A 21233-nucleotide genomic window follows, 5' to 3' on the forward strand; every position below is an offset into this window, starting at 1 on the left:
TACCCTGCCTCTCCTGAGAGCATGCTCCTCAGTGCGGGGTAGATACCCCCGTCACACACTCTTATGAAGTTACTTTGTTCACAGACCATCACTGCCCAGGGTGAAGGTTTGCTAACTAGAATTGTACTTTGCACAAATATAGTACATTGAAAAAATGTGAAAATCATTCTGTGTAACTTACAAAATAAGTAGGGCTTCTAATTTTAGGTTTTAACTGATATACACAGATAAAATATCACCAGTTAATAAATAACCAAATAAATAAATAATTAAAGAAAATGTTTGTTACAGTGACCTTTCCTGCTGTTTTTTATGTAAGGGTTTGTCTATACTGATTAACAATACTACAGTGGTGTGATTTCTAAAACGTGCTGATGTATTGCTCATTAATTGGTCTTTGTAGACCCTACTGATGTGCGCTAAAGGTTCCCTGCTACATTTTAATGCTATTTGAAAGAGTACTATGTTAAAGCGCACTAAGAACATTATAAAGAGATAAGTAATTATAGTATCTACTGTTCTAATGAGGGATGTTTATTACACACAATATACATAACTCAGTATACACAGAATATATTCTAAAAAGAGACCCCTCCCCCCCCCACCACCACCACCTTACACCCCAATTTTGGACAGCTACATACAACTATTGAATTATTAATAAATAAAAAAAACCCGAAACCTTAAAAATAGGTTTTATTTAAAAGACTATACGCAAGTATACTGAACCATATGTGTGTTTTGAGATAACCCTATTTGCTGCCTCTGTGGGTTGTTCAAGTTCAAAACATGATTATTACAAAGCAGTTGTATAAATGGAGGATGTATTCAACACCAGTTTTGTTTGAGAGAAGTACTCTATATGTGACAGAACATGTTTTTCCTTTCAGATTCGATACAAGACCAATGAACCTGTATGGGAGGAAAACTTCACTTTCTTCATTCACAATCCCAAACGGCAGGATCTTGAAGTTGAGGTATGGTGCCTCTTTGTCCTTCTGTATTCTTTTTTGCCACAGGATTTTGAACTAGCAGCCATATTTCCCAAGCTGTTAAAGAGCCAGACATCATGGAGGTATTGTAACAAGCACTACAATTTAAACTTAAACACTTTTTAAGAACCAGCATAAAGATGACCTTTTGTAAGTACTTGCTTGATAATGGGAGAAAAAATAATTATAGGTAAACTTCAAACTCCTGTATACCAAATCAGATGTCTTGCATTTTTATGTGCTAAATTCATCATCCCTGTAATGGTTTCTTCCGCCTTAACAAGCTGCTCTTTCAATAACTCATTAACTTACAGAAGCAACATTATTTTATTTATTGTGACCAGGTCCTTTATGTAGCTGACTCCATGAGGACTTCCTTATTTTGTCCAACTGCTATACTCTTTGTGCTTTTTAGACTTCATATGGACAGCTGAAGTTATCTAGAGAAGATAGGAAATGTTGAATTATGCCATTTCTTAACTGTTGTGAGTTTGCTTTTGTCTGATATAGTTGGCTGTCAGCAAAATCTAGCTAATAGATTTCATCTTCAACCCAACTAGACACAGCAATGATCACTGGTTTTCCATCTTATTTGTATCAGTGCTCAAGCTAAACTATTTGCTTTCTAAGGAAAGTAAAGATAAGAGTGAATGGATATTGGACACATAGGGTTCTTTGATATTTCCTGCCCCAATGAAACACCTGTCAAGTTTGGGTTAAGAGCAAATTATATGTAAACATGATAAAAACTTGTCATTAAATTTACAACTTCCTTTTTTTTTCTGAGTATTTTTATAAAGCTGAGCATATTGTGTTGTGTATTATTCTAGGTCAAGGATGAACAACATCAGTGTTCTTTGGGAAATTTCAAGCTTCCTCTGAGCCAGCTGCTGGCAAGCAAAGATCTAACTATGCATCAGCGGTTCCAACTTTGCAATTCTGGTCCCAACAGCACTATAAACATGAAGATTGCACTCAGGGTATTATAAGGGATTTAAAAAATAATCTATATAATGAAATTCCAGGACAGTCATTTTCTGTGTGTCAGTTTGAAGCCTAGAATGTCTGAATCAGTGTGAAGTGATAGAAGCAGCTACAAGCGTGAACGAGGGCTGCTTTATTTTACTTATTACCAGGTTAAAGCATCACATGGATTTGCAGTCTGTTATATTCCTGACTAAAGTTCTTAGCTGTTTTCAGCTTTTTATACTTTATGTATTACATCTGTATGTGCATATATGGTAGCACTTGTTTTCACCTACTGAATGTTTGAGTTGAGGCACCATGTTTGAGACTTATTGTAGCCTGTGTTTTATGGCTTTAAAGCCATGGTGTCCAACAGTTCCAACTAGAGATGTTAAATTACGATTAATCAACTAATTAAGTAGTTGATGGAATTTCCATTGACTACTTGATTAGTTGATAAGAGTAAGTGCTGTGGCTCCTTATTTTAAATGTAGTAGGAACCAGGCACACAGCAGCCTGGCTCCTACTACATTTTAAACTGCAGAGTCAGTGGGGTTAGCTACCAGGGGCTGCATGAGCCAGAACTAAGCAGTCCATGGACTAAGCAGAAGTAACCTGGATTGTGCCAGCTCACCCGTCTGTGGCTCTGCTTCTTAGATGTAGTAAGAGCTGCCCAGCTCTTACTACATTTAAAAGGCAGCACTGCTGCACTTCTGCCTTCCTGCACCATAGAGATGGTGCAGAGGGGAACTGATATAGAGGCAGCAAGGGAGAGAGGAATGCGAATAGTCGACTCGACTACCAGATAAGACTAGGCTTATCAGGTAGTTGACTATTAGACTACTCTTTTACATCCCTAGTTTCAACCAGTTCCAAAGTCACTATTATGGCTATTTCCAGCCAAACAGCCATGTGTGGTTAGCATGTTGGACACTGTGGCTTTAAAGGAAGGACAGAATCTTCTTTCATTATTGTACTGTGTGCTATTCTCAGTTGTGAAAGGGTAAGGATTAAAAATGTTGATGAAATAGATCGAGAATTACAAAACGCGTACATGTTACATTAGTTCAGTATTGCATTATCCTGAGCTTGTCAATGGCATAGAAAAGTGCCTTCAAAGTAAAACTGCAAACAGCTGACTAGATGTGGCTTCTGTTGCATATTGGTGTTTCCCCTGTTTTGAGGCCTGATGAATTAGAACAGTGCATAAGTAACAGTAGACTGGAATATGTTAAAATCCAATTTTATTTTGTGTAGTAACTCTTATACAAACTATATTCCCAAAATATTTTGCAGAGTTAAATATAAAAAATAGGGAATAAATTAGACTATTTTTGTACAAATATATTGTACATTAATGAATAAATGAAATTATTTATAAAGAAAGAAATTAAGCTGTATAGAAAATATGCAGAAAAAATAATCTGATGTAAAATGAGATTTCAGAAGAGATGAGGCAGAAAGCTTCTTGGAGACTTTCCAGATTACAAGAGCTGCAGAGTAGACAATTCTTGCACCAACAATAGCCATATTGAGGAAAGGAATAATGAGAATGAAAATGACAGATGAGTGGGAAATAGTGATGCTGAGTAATTTTTAATAGTTGACTAATTTTAATATGCAGTTTCTGTACAGAACACCAGTTGTATTTCCTCACTAAAAAACACTCACTTTATAACAAACATGAATAAAAGTAAAACTAATGTTAAAAGAAGGCACAAAAGCATGTCAAAAATTTCGTACCAAAAAGTTGGTAGAAGTAAATATGTATTCTTATTTTCTGTATCATCATGTAGAGCATTAATGTTTTTACTGCCTCCAGGTACTGTCTCTTGAAAAGCCAGAGAGATCTCCAGATCACCAACACTCAGCCCAAGTAAAGAGACCGTCTGTTTCCAAAGACTCAAGAAAAGCTTCTTTTAAGCCTCAGGTCCCTGCTTCACCATCAGCTGATTCACACAAACCTGTCCCAAGTTCCCCAGTGACCAACAGTAATAAAAAGACTGATATAGCAGAAAAAAATTATCCTCCGAATGCCAGTCCCCAATGGCGAACGGATCTCAGCCGAAGTTCCTCCAGTCTCCATGCCTCCAATGTCACCTATTCTCCCAGTCACCTCTCAGTCAAAGAACCAACTCCAAGTATAGCCTCAGACATATCACTGCCCATCGCCACACAAGAGCTACGTCAGAGACTGCGACAACTTGAAAAGTAGAGTGTTAAATACTTGTTTATTGCAATACCTCAGAGTTGCTCTAGTAATGCATTGTTAGTACAGCTACCAAAAGGGAAGAGCCTACTTGTTTTGATTTGTCCAGTTTACAGGACTGTATAGACAGCCTGGTGCTCAAAAAGAGTCTCTGATCTTTCTTCTTCTTAATTTCCCACAAAGAAAGATTCTGCAATTAGAACTTCTCAGTTTTGTTAATGCACAAAGTAGAATAAATTCCACCGTATACTTATAGCTATATTGGCTGTGCAGTACTAAGAGAAATTAAATCATTATTTTTATCAAATAAAGTAAGCAAATAGACAAATGAGCAGACCCACAGTGAGCAAATAAGTCAAATAAGAAGGTACCATTTTTACAGTTGTCTTCCACATTTCAAAGAGATGTCCATATACTATTGGCTTCTTATGGACTAGTGAATTGTGGCCCACTTTTCCATGGGATTCTACTAACATTATCAATGTCAGCTGGATATGTTGAGTCAGATAGTTATGTTGAGTAGGTGAAAGGCAGGATTAACTGCTGAAGGATTTGATGTGAAATCTAGGATATTTAATAATCATTCTGTTCCTATTAGACTAATGAGGATTGCTGCAAATGATATTTACTGCTTTTTACATTTCCTTTTATTATTCGTATGTAAAGTTCTCAAAGTACCTTCATGCTTTTCACTTAAAATAGTGTGGAGAAGCACAGAAGCCATTGTTCTCTGCATATATAATTTAACGGATCTGTTCTTTCATATGCCATTTATATACAGTGTAATGTTCTATTTCTTCTCACAGTGGAACAACTCTGGGACAGTCTCCATTAGGACAGATTCAGTTAACAATTCGTCACAGCTCACAAAGAAACAAACTTATTGTGGTGGTGCATTCCTGCAGGTAAACACAGCCTGTCACACTTTATTTATTTATGTTTTTATTTGTTTGCATAACTTTTGGCATAACTACCAACGTCCAGACTGTTCCTCCACCCTTTTAGACTTGTCTATTGGCTGGAGCTCTTTTAAGGCCACATTTTGGAGTATATTAGGCTACATCTACACTGCAGGCTTTTTGCACAAGACGCTTTTTTCAGAAGAGATTTTCCGCAAAAACTTCTTGCACAAGAGAGCGTCCAGTCTGCATGGATGCTTTCTCAAAAGAAAGCTCTGATTATTATTCACAGAATAGACACCAGAGCACCTATGCTTTTTTCGATTGGCTCTTTTTGCACAAAAACCCTGTTGCCCGTCCACACACACCTTTTATTATCGATAGTAATTCCCTGCTTTAATTAGAATATAACAGTAGGGATCTATTATTGACCATCTGACCAGGACAGTAATAGTGACTATGAAATGCTAAGGGAGATTAGAGAGGCTATCAAAATAAAGAACTCAATAATAGTGGGGGATTTCAACTATCCCTATATTGACTGGCTGCATGTCACCTCTGAACGAGTTCCAGAGACAAAATTTCTTGATACCTTCCTAAACGACTGCTTCTTGGAGCAGCTTGTACAGGAACCCAAAAGGGGAAAGGCAATTCTCAATTTAGTCCTGAGTGGTCCAAGAGGTAACTATAATAGAACTGCTTGGAAATAGTGACCAAAATATAATAACATTTAACGTTCCTGAGGTGGGAAGAACACCTCAGCAGCCCAACTGTGGCACTTAATTTCAAAAAGGGGAACTATGCAAAAATGAGGAGGTTAGTTAAACAGAAATTAAAAGGTAGTGACTAAAGTAAAATCCCTGCAAACTGCATGGACACTTTTCAAAAACACCATAATAGAGGCCCATCTTAAATGTATACCCCAAATTAAAAAACATAGTAGAAGAACTAAAAAAGAGCCATGGACACCCCCCCCCCCCCCCCCCCCAGATGGCAGCCTGCAGCAAGTGCAGCCGGGCTGATGGCAACGACCCCATGAGACGCACCGGCATGTCCAGGGGCAGCTCTGACTCCATGTGGCCGAGTGCTGTGGTGTCCCGAGTGCGGGCACTCAGGGCACTCCAAGACAGGATGCTTTGCTGTCCCTCATCGAGGTAGACAAGCAAGCGGGGAACCCTGAGAACTATCTGTCCGGGGTGGGGGTAGGGTCCCTTTAAGCACGGAGCTTAGTTTGCCTCAGGCAGCAGCCCCACACACAGTCCTAACCTGATGCCCTGCCGGCACTGGTTCTGGCCAGCCTTAACTTCGGTTCAGAGTCCACTCAGTGTGGACATGCTAATTCTAAATAGCAAAACGCTATTTCAATATAGATTTTGTGTGTAGATGCGTTAATTCGGATTATCTTAATTCGAATTAAATATTTTGAATTAAGGTAATTCGAAATAGCACTGTAGTGTAAGAATACCCTTAGTTATTCAGACTGTAATGTAAACTATGTGCAGGAGAGCTTGTTGTAATAATTGGAAGTACAAATTTACTGTAATTGAGCTAAATTGGTAGACATAAGTGATAACTCATACAGTTGTCACCAAAAACCTATAACAACAAATGTTTGTGGGAAAAGGTGCAAAAAGAAAGAGGCTGAATTAGTCCAAACAAAAATTCTACTGATGTAAGTCAAGGACTGTGTTAAGATGATGCTTGGTAAACAAGATAATTGTGGAATCAGAAATCAATTGATATGTTGGAAAGTAGACCTAATTGGTGGACAAAAATAATATGGAGAGGGGACTATTCCTCCCTGAATTCACTTGTGGGGGTTCTTAAAGAAATAAAGCAGGACCAAAAAATGGCTACTAGCCAGAGCCCCACCATTTCTTGTGGCCCTAGATCTTCTTCCTAATCCTCAGAAATGTCCTGACCAAACCAATCCAGAGAGAAAGGGACCCAGCTGACAGCTAAATTCCAATCACCACCTGGGATGTGAAACTTCATTGTTTCCTCTTTTCCTCAGTGTATCCTTTTCCTTTCCTACCTTATTTCATCATTTTACTATCTGTCTACTGAGAGTCTGGCTTGGCCATCCAAAAGTATACATTTTATAGCACTGCTGAAAGCCCGTGACCAGAAAGTCAGCTAAAAGCAATGCTGTAAATGTCCCGATGTTTTGTGTGAATTTGGCAGATCTCAGAGTAGCTGATAAGATCATCTTTTGTGCCTGTGTTTTTCCAGATGTGAGATTACAAGTCCATGTCAGCTCCACAGACAGGAGTTGCATTTTCTGTCTTTGCTATTTTTTCTCTTCCCGTTTGTTTTGTGTTCTTAGAAGATGCAACTGGACTTCAAGAATAGCTGCAATGACAGCATTATCTCTACTTGACTAACTTAACTTTTCCTCAAAAGATTAGTTATTACAATCTTTGATATTATCTAAAAGATTGTTTAAAAAGGGAGGTGTAAAGGCGCTGAAATGAATGTTTTGGACCTTCTAAATTCCAGTGCTAATTTATAGAAGTTAGAGGGCAATTGCTGTTAAGTAACCCTACAATTTTGTCACAGATGTTGCAGAAGTTACAGAATCTGTGACTTCCAGAGACATTTGTAACATCAGCCCATGGCAGCGAGGACTGTAGGGTCCCCCTGTTGCCCAGATGCCCTGTAGTTCCTGGCCACTGTGGGTAATGGGGGAGACCCTGGAGCTCCCCATTTTATCATACATACTTTTAGTAAAAGTCACAGACTAGGCAGGGGTTTCTGTGAATTTTTCTTTATTGCCTGTGGCCTGTCCATGATTTTTATTAAATTACTGTGAAGCCACATATTCAATCTCGCTTGCAATATGGGACTTTCTTCTTCGAGGAGTGTCCCTGTGGGTGCTCCACCTTAGGTCTTAAAGGCGCCACTGTGTGCCTACTCGGAGATTTACAGTAGCAGTGCCCACCAGTGGACTGCGCACGTGAGGCAGGCGGCACGCACGGTCCTGCTACCACTCATGTGTGGCCAACCATCCCTGCAGTTCCTTCTCTACTGCCACCAGCATCGGTCGGAACTGCAGTTGCTCTCCATTCTCGTTGCAGTTTTGTAATGTGTTTATAGTTAGTTAGCGTTACAGTTCTTTTAGTTAGTTAAGATTCTCTTTTTGTTTTCAGCTGAGGAGAAAAAAAAATCTTTAATCTGTTAGAAGGCTACTAATTGGCCTCACAGATTTTATGTTACCTTGGATGCCTGGTTCTCCAGGTTTCAAGCGTGGCCTCTCCTGTAGGCTGTCTATCCCTGTTTGTCATTCCTAGTCTGTGAACTGTTTGGGTCAGGCACATGCCACTGAACAGTGCCAGCATTTCAAGCAGTTAACGGCTTGTATGTGGAAGGCACAAGAGCTCTAATTAAAGCTTCTTTTGCTGGAGACCTATCTCAGTCACAGAACATTCCTCACCCCCGTGTCAGTTGTCTGAAAAGGCCATGTCCGTGAGAGACTCTTCCTCTGACCAGCCCAGGAAGAGATCCCATTCATCGGGGAAAGATGACTCTTCCTCCAATAAATGGGAGCAAGCATCCAAACTGTCCCCTGCTCCAACCCTGCTGCAGCTCCGGACAGGGAGGCTCCAGGACCATTCTGCACTAACTGTTCCCAAGGATATAAGGACCTAGTGAACCCGGGCAATAAGGCGCCAGGCAAAGGCAAGTCAAAATTGGCACCATCAGCACCGTCTGAACACACATCCATGCCGAGAAAGAATAAGCCCAGGCCATCCAAGCCCGAGACTCAGATGGCACTGAAGAAGCCGAAGCCTGATACAGTCAGTACCGCAGGTGGCAGCTATAGTCCCATCTCGGCTGCCCTTGGTGCTACCCTTGTTGAGTGGTGAAGATGAGGAACTTTTTGTTGGTACCCACACACTAAGGCATTCCTCCCCAAAACAACCACAACCACAGCATACAACAGTGCAGTTGCAATCACCACAATGCAGCTGGCCCTACTGGGATCCATGGGCACCATATCGAGCCCAACATCCACAACAGGTGCAATGCTATACACCAACTGCACCTCCCTCTAGAGAAGCATCCCTGCCATCACTGGACAGGTCGCTCTGCTAGGAGGAAGAGGAGGAACTTTTATCTACTGATGAGGAGTCTTCTGTTTCCTCCCACTCAGCAACACATATATCCTCCTCCTTTTCTCCCAATGACACTTTCATGCCACCACCTCCCATAGCAGGAGACGACTGCCATTCTTTTCAAGAACTGTACAAGCACGTTGTGGATGTCCTCAAAGTCTCTCTAGTCAACCTCCCTGAAATTTAGCATAAGCTGACTAGCATACTCCATGCCTTGCCTGCCTCCAAACTGGCCTTACCCATTGACCCTGCTCTTATGGCCCCCACCAAGATCTTATGGCAGACACCAACCACGATACCTCCGGTCTGCAAAAGATCAGATCATAAATATTATCCCTCAGGGTGCAGATTTTTTATTCTCCCATCCTTTCCCTAACTCTGTCGTGAAGGATTCAGTCAACCAGAGGGGCAAACAGAGTGCCACATGCCCACCCCATATGACAAAGGTTGGAAGAGCTTAGACCTCATGGGGAGAAAAGCCTATTCCTCAGCTTCCTTCAACTCCATATTTCAAACTACAGGGCAGTGTTGGCAAAGTACACCCATCATATCTTCGAACAGCTTTCACTTTCTATTCACAATTTAGCTGAGGACAAAAGAGACCGATTCACAGCCAACATAAATGAGGGCATGCTGATTTCCTGTACAGCCCTGCAAGCCACCCTCGACGCCTCTGACATATCACCATGCCTCTGACATATCACCCTCGATGCCCCTACCATCATGATGAGAAGGTCTTTCTGGCTCCACTTGTCAGGGTTTCTCCTTTTGAGGTGCAGGCCATGGCAGAAGATCTCTCCTTCCAATGATCAAAGCTGTTTGCAGACACTAATGATGTGTCTCTTCATTCACTCAAGGATTCCAGGACGACATTGAAAACCCTTTGGTATACACGTACCTGCAGCCAGATGCAAACAAAACAGATTTTTTAATCAAAGATACAAATCCTCCCCTTTCAACCTGGCTCACAGGCATTTTGATAATAAGAGGAGGCAACGACAAACTAGGCGTAGACAGGCCACTGACCAACCTGCCACGTATCAGCTGTCAAACTTGAGGCAAACATTTTGAAGGTCAGGTCGTCCCTTCATTTAGAATAGCACCAAACCCATCTACTATTCCGCCAATGTCACCATTGGTCTTCTATCATGGCCAACAAGTGGGTGAAGGCCAAATATTGCATTCCTTTTACCAATATCCTTTCTACCCACCCACCATCCCTGTTACTTTTCAGGGACTCATCTCACGAGAGCGTTCTACTCCAAGAGATCAAGCATCTTCTCCACCTAGGTGCCATAGAACCCATACCCCAATGCCACAGGGGCAAAAGCTTCTACTCCAATTATGCGCATACTCCACAAGGGCCATTGCAACCTCTATGGCCTGCCTTAGCAGCATTCCTCTCATCGACATTTGCACAGCTGCAACCTGGTTCTCTGCACACACCTTCGCCAGACACTATGCCCTGGAGGATTATCTGAAATGGAGCACTGAATTCAAACATTCAAACAAGGTCCAACGCAACATTTAGCCGAAGCACCCGCCTTTCTGTTACAGATACTGCTATATAGTCATCTAAGGTGGAGCACTCACACGGACACTCCTCAAAGAAGAAGAGAAGTTTACTCCGCTTGTGCAGTAATGGAGGTTCTTCAAGATGGTTGTCCCTGTGGGTGCTCCATCACCCACCCTTCCTCCTCTCTGCTTCAGACATGCTGATTTCTTCTTCTGGGGCAGAGGAGGAACTGAAGGGACAGTTGGCTGAGCACGCGTGGTAGCAACACCATCCATGCTGCCTGCCTCGCATGTGCGGCCCACCAGAGGGCACTGCTACTGTAAATCTCTGACTAGGCATGCAGCGGTGCCTCAAAGACCTAAGTTGGAGCACCCACAGGGACAACCATCTCGAAGAACCTCTGTTACTGCACAAGCAGAGTAACCTTCTCTTCCCGTAGAATATATTTTGTTAGTTTTCTTTGTCCAACCTAGTTTGAAATTTTGCAGACATTCAGCTATCTCTACTTCTTTTACATGACTTTCCCGCAGTGTAAAGTATTCAATTATTAGCAGTTGTTCATAATGTTGTTCTAATCTATTCAGTTCATTGCATCATTCCCAGAAATGTATCACGATTAGTTCTCCCAGAGCAATTCTTGTCCCTCTACAATGTCTACATCACTCAAATACTTGTAGATCACTACTTAGTCACTGTTTTTCTAAACAATCATCAGATGTTTCTTAATTTCATGAAGGACATGAAAGTGTAAGTCGAACAAAAAAAGTGCAGCCAAAAAGGAGGCAAGTACATTATTCTATGTTGTATTTAACAAGCTGTAATTATGTTCTAATCCATTTTTCTTTTTGGGTGGGGGTTTTCTTTGGGTTCTTTAATCACAGAAATCTAATCGCCTTCTCGGAGGAGGGGTCTGACCCATATGTCCGAATGTATTTATTACCTGACAAGAGAAGATCAGGAAGAAGAAAAACTCACGTATCAAAGAAGACACTGAACCCAGTGTTTGATCAGATGTATGTCACATTTTCAGTTTATGAGTTTTACATTACGCAACAGGCAAAGATATTAAACTTCTGTTGCATGAAGTGGGGATAGGCTGGGAATTTTCAAAAAAAAAGTCAAGTCCTTAGATTCTTACTCAGACTTTTTTTTTTTTTTTACTCTAATCTGTTCCCAATGACTTCAGTAAGACTTTGTCTATTCTGACAACAAATTGGCTCTCTAATTCACCACTACCCGTTACTTCTATCATAGGAATTGATGGGAGAAGTAGTATAAACAGGGCATGTGTCTTTATCACCATATAATTTAATGCTTGAGTTGATTCTATCATAGAGCCTCCACTGTTATCACTGATGAAATGGCACTGGTGATGAATTACTGATCCCACTTTTTCTAGTGCCTTATGGCCTAAAGACCTTTCCTCAAAGATGAAAGTTTTCAGAAATCTTCAAAAGGTGAAAATGTCTCACCAGTGCTAGCTGATTTGACTCCACTGATATATGATATATTATATGATATGATTGATATGATGTATTTAAAAAATAGCCCAATGTCTGTGACTCTGTAACGCTGAAAAGCTGGCTGTTCCCTCTGGGCGGCGCTGTTGCCTCCAACTGTGGCGCTCGGCTGACTTCTGCGCTGCTCAGCTGGGCTGCTGCGCGGGAGCAAGCAATTGTTTGGGTTCACGCTCCCGATGCAGCACCGGGGTACTGCATGGGGAGCGCAGGGCCACAACCGCCGCTTGTGCTGCTTGCTCCCACATGGCAGGCTGGCTGTGCGGCGCAGAAGTCAGCCGAGCACCACAATGGGAGGCAACAGCGCTGCCCAGAGGGAACAGCCAGGGGGCGCGGCCTGGACAAGCATGCATCTCTGACGTCAGGAAAGGGCACTGGATTCAAAAGGAGGAAAGCAGAGCAGACACAGAGGACGTGGAGGAGACAGAGAGGAGAACGGAGGTGGCGGAGGACAGCGAGAGAGAGAGAGTGAGAGAGATGCAGCAGGAGGAGGAGAAGAGAAACACAGAGTGAGAGGCGGGAGGGGGAGAAGAGAAAGAGAGAGAGAAGGAGAGAGAGGCAGGAGGCAGACGAGAGCTGAGAGAGAGAGAGAGAGAGGGCAAGGCAGGAGGAGGAGAAGAAAGAGAGAGGCTGTTTGTGCTCTGGGCTGGGAGCCTTCTGCTGCCACTGGTGGCAGTCCTGGGGAGGAGGGCCAGGAGCCACCTGTGCTGCCGTCACCAGCAGTCCTGGTGTGAGGGTCAGGAGCCTAATGTTGACAGCAGCCCTAGGGCTGGGTGTCTCCTGATACCCGCATCAATGGCAACCCCTGGGCTGTGAGCTTCCCGCTTTTGGCAACAGCCCCAGAGCTCAGAGCCTCCTGCTGGAGCCAGACGCCTCCTGCTATTGCTGGCAGTCTTGGGGCCAGGAGCTTCTTGCTATTGGCAGCAGCGACAGCAGCTCTGGGGTTGGGGCAGCCATCCACCCACGGCAGCAGCAAGACCAGGTGCCTGCTGTCGTTGGGACCACAGCCCCAGCCCTGAGCTGGCAGCCCACTGCTGGCAGCATCAGCCCAACTCTCGGGCTAGGAATCCAGCTTTAGTCCCTTAACCAGTTAAATGCTAGGTTAACCTAATTTTTAACTGGTTAACTGATTAATCGGGATTTTAAATTATGCCCATAAGGTTTTGGTATAAGTAAAATTAGATTTTATGTGAATTTGTAAGGTTCTCAAAACATCAAATTTCTTATATAGCTTCATTGTAACCAACAATTTCACTCTTGTGTTCTAGCTGTCCTGAGAACCAACAAATCACCATGTTCACTTTTATTGGCTTTTGTGTTACAACGATTGAAAGTTTAAAACTTACAAATGTCTTTTGTGAATATAAAATGGGTTTAATAAGCCAGAGTTGTGTCTATTTCTATATATTGCATCATAAGTAGTCTGCTTTCTATGTCATTTGGTTTCATGACCAAAAAATAAATAAATATGCATTTGCTTCTGCTTCAGGGAGTAGGGAAGACTTAGGGCAATATTCTCATCTTCAGACCATACAGACATTGATGGACATTTCACATGAGGAATATGCAGCAGAGAACTGCAATTCAGACTACATCAGAGAGAATTTTGTTGTTAAAATCTATATTGCAGAACTTTGAAAAATGTTAAACTGTGGAATATGATCAGAATTTGGTTTTCTAAAGTACTTGATATTCAAGTTGTGATATTGGGTGTGTCCGCACTACAGGTGGGAGCAAGCCCCATGGTCCACAAAGACAGGCTTGCACATGCTTGGCATGAGCTAGCAAGCTTTTTCTCCCTGGAAAATAGGGCCATTGATCAATGGAGTCTGATGCAGCTTTGATATTGATTATATCACTCCTATGCACTACAGCCTGGACTGTAGGATTCCTCTCCTTGTTTCTCCAGGATGACCATTTATTAGCATTAGGTACTAGGGACAGGGTTAAAGGCTGTATCTCTGAATGTTGGATTTAAGCATAAACACTTCGAAGGGAAATGTTGGACAGAACAGTGGGATTATCCACTTCCTTCTTTTTCATCCTCTCTCTAGCCCATACCTTATTTATGGCATGCTTTTATTTTATGGTATAAAATGCACTAGCTATGAGTCACTTGAGAATTGTGGGGTTTAGCAGCAGCCACAAAACTAGCACAGTTCATTGCATATTATATGCTTCAAGCACCAAATCCTCACTAAAATTATGTTTTTTCCATGTTAGCTTTGATTTCAGTGTTTCCCTACCTGAAGTGCAGAGGAGGATTCTAGATGTAGCAGTGAAGAACAGTGGTGGTTTTCTGTCCAAAGACAAAGGACTGCTTGGCAAAGTAAGTTGAAAATAAGCAGAAATAGCAGGTTACAATTATAAAGACTAAAACCCTTGGGCCTAAGCCTAATAAAGTGAGCTCCTGTTATTTTTCAAAATCAGTGTCTTTATAACTCAAGCTTCAGTAAGGACAGGAACAAATGGCAAGGGGTAAGAAGAATGACATAACAGAAGATGGCAGAAAGTGGGAGGATAATACAGTTCTGCAAAAAGGTGCACAAGTGCTCTGTCTGACATAATGATTGTACAGACTGATAAGAAGCAATAGAACAGGGATGAAATTTCAGAAAATGGCCCCTCAGAATTGCAAATCCTGAAAATGGGATCTGGGCCATTTCTTTCCAGAAAAGAAATTCAAGTACAGTAATCAAAATAACAAAATGTACAAAGACACATAGAGAACATCTGTCAAAGACCTTCCCCAAAGAAGTTAATCTTTCAATCCAGTTCACCATCCTGTAAAACCTCTTTTATCTCCCCCATACCCAGGAGAGGTTTGGGGGGGGAAACAGGAAAGATTTGTAGCCCTGGAAGTCACTAAATCTGGGTTCTGATGACCTGGGCAAGAGATTCCAGAACTGAGGACCATTCACGATGAATGCCCTGCTGCCAGCTTCCTCCCATATAAACTAGGGGGCTGTTAGAACACATCAGTCAGTCAGAGCCACCATGATGTCACAGGGGAAAAAGGTGATCTTCTGTGTGGCTTGGGCCCAAACTACTGTATAGGACAAAATCAGCAACTTAGAGCTGCTCTACAAATCAACTTGTAGCAAATACACTTCCCGGCATGTGTGTAAAATGCTGTCTGCTAGCAATATTGCTTTCAATGTAGCCCAGTGTCAAACTTTGACCATTTTAAAGTGATGTTTAGACTTAAATGGGCCCCAGTGCACTGGTCAGTGAGGAGGGAAAAACAGTAACAGAAAACTTGGAAATGACAAAGATGCTTAATGACTTCTTTGTTTCCGTCTTCACCGAGAAGTCTGAAGGAACGCCTAACAGAGTGAATGCTAGTGGGAAGGGTGTAGGTTTAGAATATAAAATAAAAAAAGAAAAAGTTAGAAATCACCTAGAAAAGTTAGATGCCTGCAAGTCACCAGGACCTGATGAAATGCATCCTAGAATACTCAAGGAGCTGATAGAGGAGGTATCTGAGCCTCTAGCTATCATCTTTGGAAAATCATGGGAGACAGGAGAGATTCCAGAAGACTGGAAAAGGGCAAATATAGTACCCATTTATAAAAAGGGAAATAAGAACAACCCAGGAAACTACAGACCAGTTAGTTTAACTCATGTGCCAGGGAAGATAATGGAGCAAGTAATTAAGGAAATCATCTGTAAACACTTGGAAGGTGGCAAGATGATAGGGAACAGCCAACATGGATTTGTAAAGAATAAATCATGTCAAACCAATCTGATAGCTTTCTTCGATAGGATAACAAGTCTTGTGGAGAAGCAGTGGATATGGTATACCTAGACTTTAGTAAGGCGTTTGATATCTCGCATGATATTCTTATCAATAAACAAGGCAAATACAACTTAGATGGGGCTTCTATAAGGTGGGTGCATAACTGGCTGGATAACTGTACTCAGAGTAGTTATTAACAGTTCACAATCCTGCTGGAAAGGTATAACAAGTGGGGTTCTGCAGGGGTCTGTTTTGGGACCGGCTCTGTTCAATATCTTAATCAACGATTTAGATATTGGCATAGAAAGTACGCTTATGAAGTTTGCAGATGATACTAAGCTGGGAGGGGTTGCGATTGCTCTGGAGGATAGGGTCATAATTCAAAATGATCTGGACAAATTGGAGAAATGGTCTGAGGTAAACAGGATGAAGTTTAATAAAGACAAATGCAAAGTGCTCCACTTAGGAAGGAACAATCAGTTTCACACATACAGAATGGGAAGCGACTGTCTAGGAAGGAATACGGCAGAAAGGGATCTAGGGGTTATAGTGGACCACAAGCTAAATATGAGTCAGCAGTGTGATGCTGTTGCAAAAAAAGCAAACATGATTCTGGGATGCATTAACAGGTGTGTTGTGAGCAAGACATGAGAAGTCATTCTTCCGCTCTACTCTGCACTGGTTAGGCTGCAGTTGGAGTATTGTGTCCAGTTCTGGACACCGCATTTCAAGAAAGATGTGGAGAAATTGGAGAGGGTTCAGAGAAGAGCAACAAGAATGATTAAAGGTCTAGAGAACATGACCTATGAATGAAGGCTGAAAGAATTGGGTTTGTTTAGTTTAGAAAAGAGAAGACTGAGGGGGGACATGATAGCAGTTTTCAGGTATCTAAAAGGGTGTCATAAGGAGGAGGGAGAAAACTTGTTCATCTTGGCCTCAGGGGATAGAACAAGAAGCAATGGGCTTAAACTGCAGCAAGGGAGATTTAGGTTGGACATTAGGAAAAAGTTCCTAACTGTCAGGGTAGTTAAACACTGGAATGAATTGCTGAGGGAGATTGTGGAATCCCCATCTGTGGAGATATTTAAGAGTAGGTTAGATAAATGTCAGGGATGGTCTAGACAGTATTTGGTCCTGCCATGAGGGCAGGGGACTGGACTCGATGACCGAGGTCCCTTCCAGTCCTAGTATTCTATGATTCTATTCTATGATTCTATGATTATCTATTTAACATCCCTCTCAACAGTTATTAATACATCTGGCATCTGAAGAACTCACCAAAGGCTGGACTCAGTGGTGAGTGCGATAATGTTTTGGGGGTTTTTCAGTAGGGATGTAAAATCCCAGTTAATCAATTAACTGGTTAAACCTTAGGTAAACCAAGTATGCCGGATCTTGCGCAAGGGGACTGGCAGCAGGAACCAGCCCCCCTGTGCTTGGGGCTGCCGCTGCTGCTGCTGCCGCCCTCCGCCCCACCCGCCTGCTGGTCTGGCAACCCCAAGCTGGCAACCCAGCTTCTGCTCCAAGCCCTCCCCCCCCACCCACGTGCAGGCTGCTTGCTTCCCTTCCCAGCCCCCTTATGGAAGTGGAGCAGACCTCTGCCTCCAGTGGGCCCTAAAGGTGATGCTTACCAGCTGACCAGTTAACTGGTTACCCATTCACATCCCTATTTTCAATAGCATAGTTCTATATTAAATAACATTTTCCCTTTGTTCTGTCCCTTTTTAGGTATGATTTAACAGAAGATGGTACAAAGCCACATGTTATAACCTAGGTGCCATTAGACACCAGGAGTTACCCCCAGCATACTTTTGCCAACCTTTATATATTTTAAAAGCATTGTTCTCACAGATGTATCAATATTATTTTTATAGCTTCATTTATTTACTTACTACATACACCCCAATAATTTTATAACATTTGGACATTATATTTAGAGTTAGCCAATCTTCTTGTTAAACTTTTTGTATTTTAATTTGCTGAACTACTTTTCATGTAATTGTAATGTGGAATGGTATGGTAGAGTAACTTCTTGTGTTTAAATGAACTTTATGGCAGTTGTACCTGTTTAGAAAGTGAAAAGATGCTGTTCCGCTGTTTTCCTGCCTTGTTTTGTATATCACTAAGGTACACTGTACCATGTAAATATATACTATTTTTTTATAATTTTTCCATCTTGGTGTGAAGTCAGAAGAAAAGAGATCAAGGATATAGATATTTTCTTCTAAATGCATGTTAAATTCTTTAGACGCATCTTATTTTGCCCTTGCAGCAAGGTCTTAAAATTACAATTTTGTGGATTTTTTTAATTGAAAAACATTATTAAGATTTAACAATGTGTTTCTGGCCCTATAAGGCTAGTAAAAGAATATATACAAAACATTAATATTTTAATATTTATATAGAAATGTATTATTGGAAAGTCATTCTCTAGAGAATATAAAAAGTGTTTTAGAGCTAAGAAGTCTAGAAACATTGTATCATGAGAGGATTGTCATGGTCTATGAATCACAGCATGTAAATCTGGGGTTTCATTTGATGCAGGAATGAAGACTTATAAACAGTACAATATTTTATTATGCAGATTGACTTATTATTTCTTATTGGTGTAATTTATTCCCATAATTTATAGCACCATCCCTATGATATTTTGAAAGTATAGTGACAAACTTACCATCCATATTAGAAACCAGGTTTCATAAATAATCACTCATGGACTGTCCTAACCTGTCATTACATTGACAAGTAAGGTATATGAAGCAGTTTGTAATTCAAGATAATCAAATAGACACAGTGGTCTTTTTATTATATAGAATATGTATAACATTAAAGTGGAATACAAACGGGAAAGAAAACAAGAAATCTAGAGTTGAGGCTGACTCTTGACAATTGCTTTATTGCTGCCTACTGCTTCATTCACTGCTACCTGGTATATGAGGCAAAATTCACTTCCATTACTACCATGTGTCAGGTAGGTGCTGTTGAAACATTGCTGTATTCTCCTACCAGGACCCACAGCAATGTTGTTAATACACACCAGTAAGAAAGTAGACAATTGACAGTTGAAGAAACACTGCAACAATCTTAATCTTCCTGTTGTGATTCACAGGAGAACTGGTTTTTTTATCCAGTTTGTTTTCCTTTTTGAAAGCTTGCTCAGACTGTTATAAAAATGCATTATGAACCCGAGATCAGGGCAGCTTCTTCAGAGCCATTAGCCTCATGATCTTGGGTAAATATGCAATTAAACAATAGAATATATTTAGTTAAGAATCTAGAACTGTGTCTTAGCCAAGAAAGAATTTTTAAGGCAGAATAATAAACTCCTGAAAAAAATAGCTTTATAATTACTGATAGAACCTTAATTCTAGATGTAGAATACACCTATGTTACTAAATATACCAAAGTGCCTACCATAGACATAGCCTGTTGTTTTAATCAAAATTAAGCATCAGCCCATTTTAATTTGATTGTCAATCTGTGTTTTCATGCAACTTATCTATTACTTGCATACTCATATACAGTGGAACTCATAATTTTATGGGAAGGTCATTTTATTTGACAAAATAACTTCAGCAGACAAAACTCTGTGGGAGTTTTGCAAGTATTTAGACTTAAGGATTGAGCTGTACAGAAAGTGATTCCCTAAAACCATAAGAAAATTGTAGAATTTCACAGTTCATATAACAATTCTGCCTTTTGTTCAAGTTCACTATAGGTTCCACTCTATTAATGGGTATGTATAAATGTGTACACACACTCATCTACACACAATTGGAACATTTTATGAATTATAACTTTCCTTGTGGAATAGTCTCATTCATCCCTTTAAACCGTTGGAGAGGAAGAACAGAGAGAGAATTGATGTGGATGCAAATGAAGATGCAGAAAATAAGAGCTGATGTAAATAAGGGAGGTGTTGACTAAATGGCTTTGCCTTTTGCCTGAGTTCAGCTTCTAGAAGGGATGATTTTTGGTGTAAATGTCCCCATGTAAAGACTAAATTTTCCACCCTATACTATAGTTCAACTTTAAATGCTGCCTTGAGGAAGAAGTTAGACTTTGTATTGGATCAAAATAACTGCAAGTTTTCCCTTCTTTAGCCCTTAAGGGGGAAATGCTACATTTGTGTTAAAGATAAGAGGCAGTAACACAACATAGAGGAGAAGATGAATATAGAATTTTTAACACAGATTTTCAAAGTAGCTCAGCACTCACCACTTGGCCTTGATTTCAAGACAGCCTAGTTACACTTCAGTCCCTAAAATGATGAGGCCACATTTTCAAAAAAGCTGAGCACCCATCCGCCCCTGTTCTTGCTAGTCACTACTGGGTGTTTTTTGAACATCTGTCCTTACAGAAAAATGGATTAGAACAAGGCTGTCTAAGTAAGAGTGTCAGTAGTGAGGAAAAAAATCTGTGTATCATAGTAACTGTTATTCCTGGCTTGTTCTTTTATTTGGAAAAGAAAAAGAAAGAAGCGAGGATGCTTGTTTTTCCTTTTGGGCCAAAAAAGCCTTGTCTCATTAGTAAGTCAAGGTTTGAATGTCAGCTGATTAGCTTTCCATGTACTTTGTTTGTTTATCCTGTGCCTTAAATATGAGTATATAAAGGTGTTTTCAAACAAAATGAGCTTTGTTATCTGTATTTACCAACGTTTATGTTCTGGGGTATTGAAACAGTTTTTAGAAATGTTGTGCTTCACTGGGAAGAAGACCAGCACTCTTACATTCAGAGTAAGCATAATCCAAACACAAATCACTGTGTGTCACTTGGATTTGGATTAAAGGAGATGAATCTTTTGTTTTTAATACTTTCTTTATTCCAGGTGCAGCAATTTGTGAGAATTGAAATGAGAACAAAGTGTGATCTATTTTGTACAGATTGCCTTTTTTTCATGTATTCTACATTATGATGCATGTATTTATTCAATAAACAATTCATTTGGAAGCCTGTGTATTGCAGTTCCCTTTCCTGCAGGGCCTTGCACCAGTTTTCCTTATTGATGCAAGGAGGCTAACTACAGCATCTTGAGATTTGAAAATACTAGTGCTTTCCATTTTCAAAGAGTTATAGGATATATTGGCTGCTGTAACCAACACAGCACTTTTCAGAGGGATGGAGATAGGTAAGTAATATCCTGTTTTACTTGAAAAATTGAAAAAAGGGGCTAAATAATTAGCCCCAAACCACATATATATATTTGGTTGTGACAATTTTCTTCCACTATTTGATCTGAGGAAGTGGGTCTGGCTCACGAAAGCTCATCACCTAATAAAC

At 40.8% G+C, this 21233-nt stretch overlaps 1 protein-coding gene across 6 annotated transcripts in view; it reads left to right on the forward strand.

The window, feature by feature from the left end:
* ESYT2 (extended synaptotagmin 2) overlaps positions 1-20903 on the forward strand; it is a 181806-nt gene extending 160903 nt beyond the window's left edge. For all 6 annotated transcript variants that reach the window (XM_075922738.1, XM_075922735.1, XM_075922736.1 and 3 more), the window contains 8 exons: positions 891-977; positions 1823-1972; positions 3781-4169; positions 4974-5072; positions 11579-11710; positions 14438-14543; positions 17200-17249; positions 17682-20903. In XM_075922738.1, coding sequence (XP_075778853.1) covers positions 891-977; positions 1823-1972; positions 3781-4169; positions 4974-5072; positions 11579-11710; positions 14438-14543; positions 17200-17249; positions 17682-17727 — 1059 coding nt within the window. In that variant the 3' untranslated portion in view covers positions 17728-20903. The remainder of the gene's footprint in view (positions 1-890; positions 978-1822; positions 1973-3780; positions 4170-4973; positions 5073-11578; positions 11711-14437; positions 14544-17199; positions 17250-17681) is intronic.
* Positions 20904-21233: the final 330 nt, after the last annotated feature.

The sequence above is a fragment of the Pelodiscus sinensis genome, chromosome 2 (assembly GCF_049634645.1).
Source record: "Pelodiscus sinensis isolate JC-2024 chromosome 2, ASM4963464v1, whole genome shotgun sequence".
NCBI classification, from domain to species: domain Eukaryota; kingdom Metazoa; phylum Chordata; order Testudines; family Trionychidae; genus Pelodiscus; species Pelodiscus sinensis.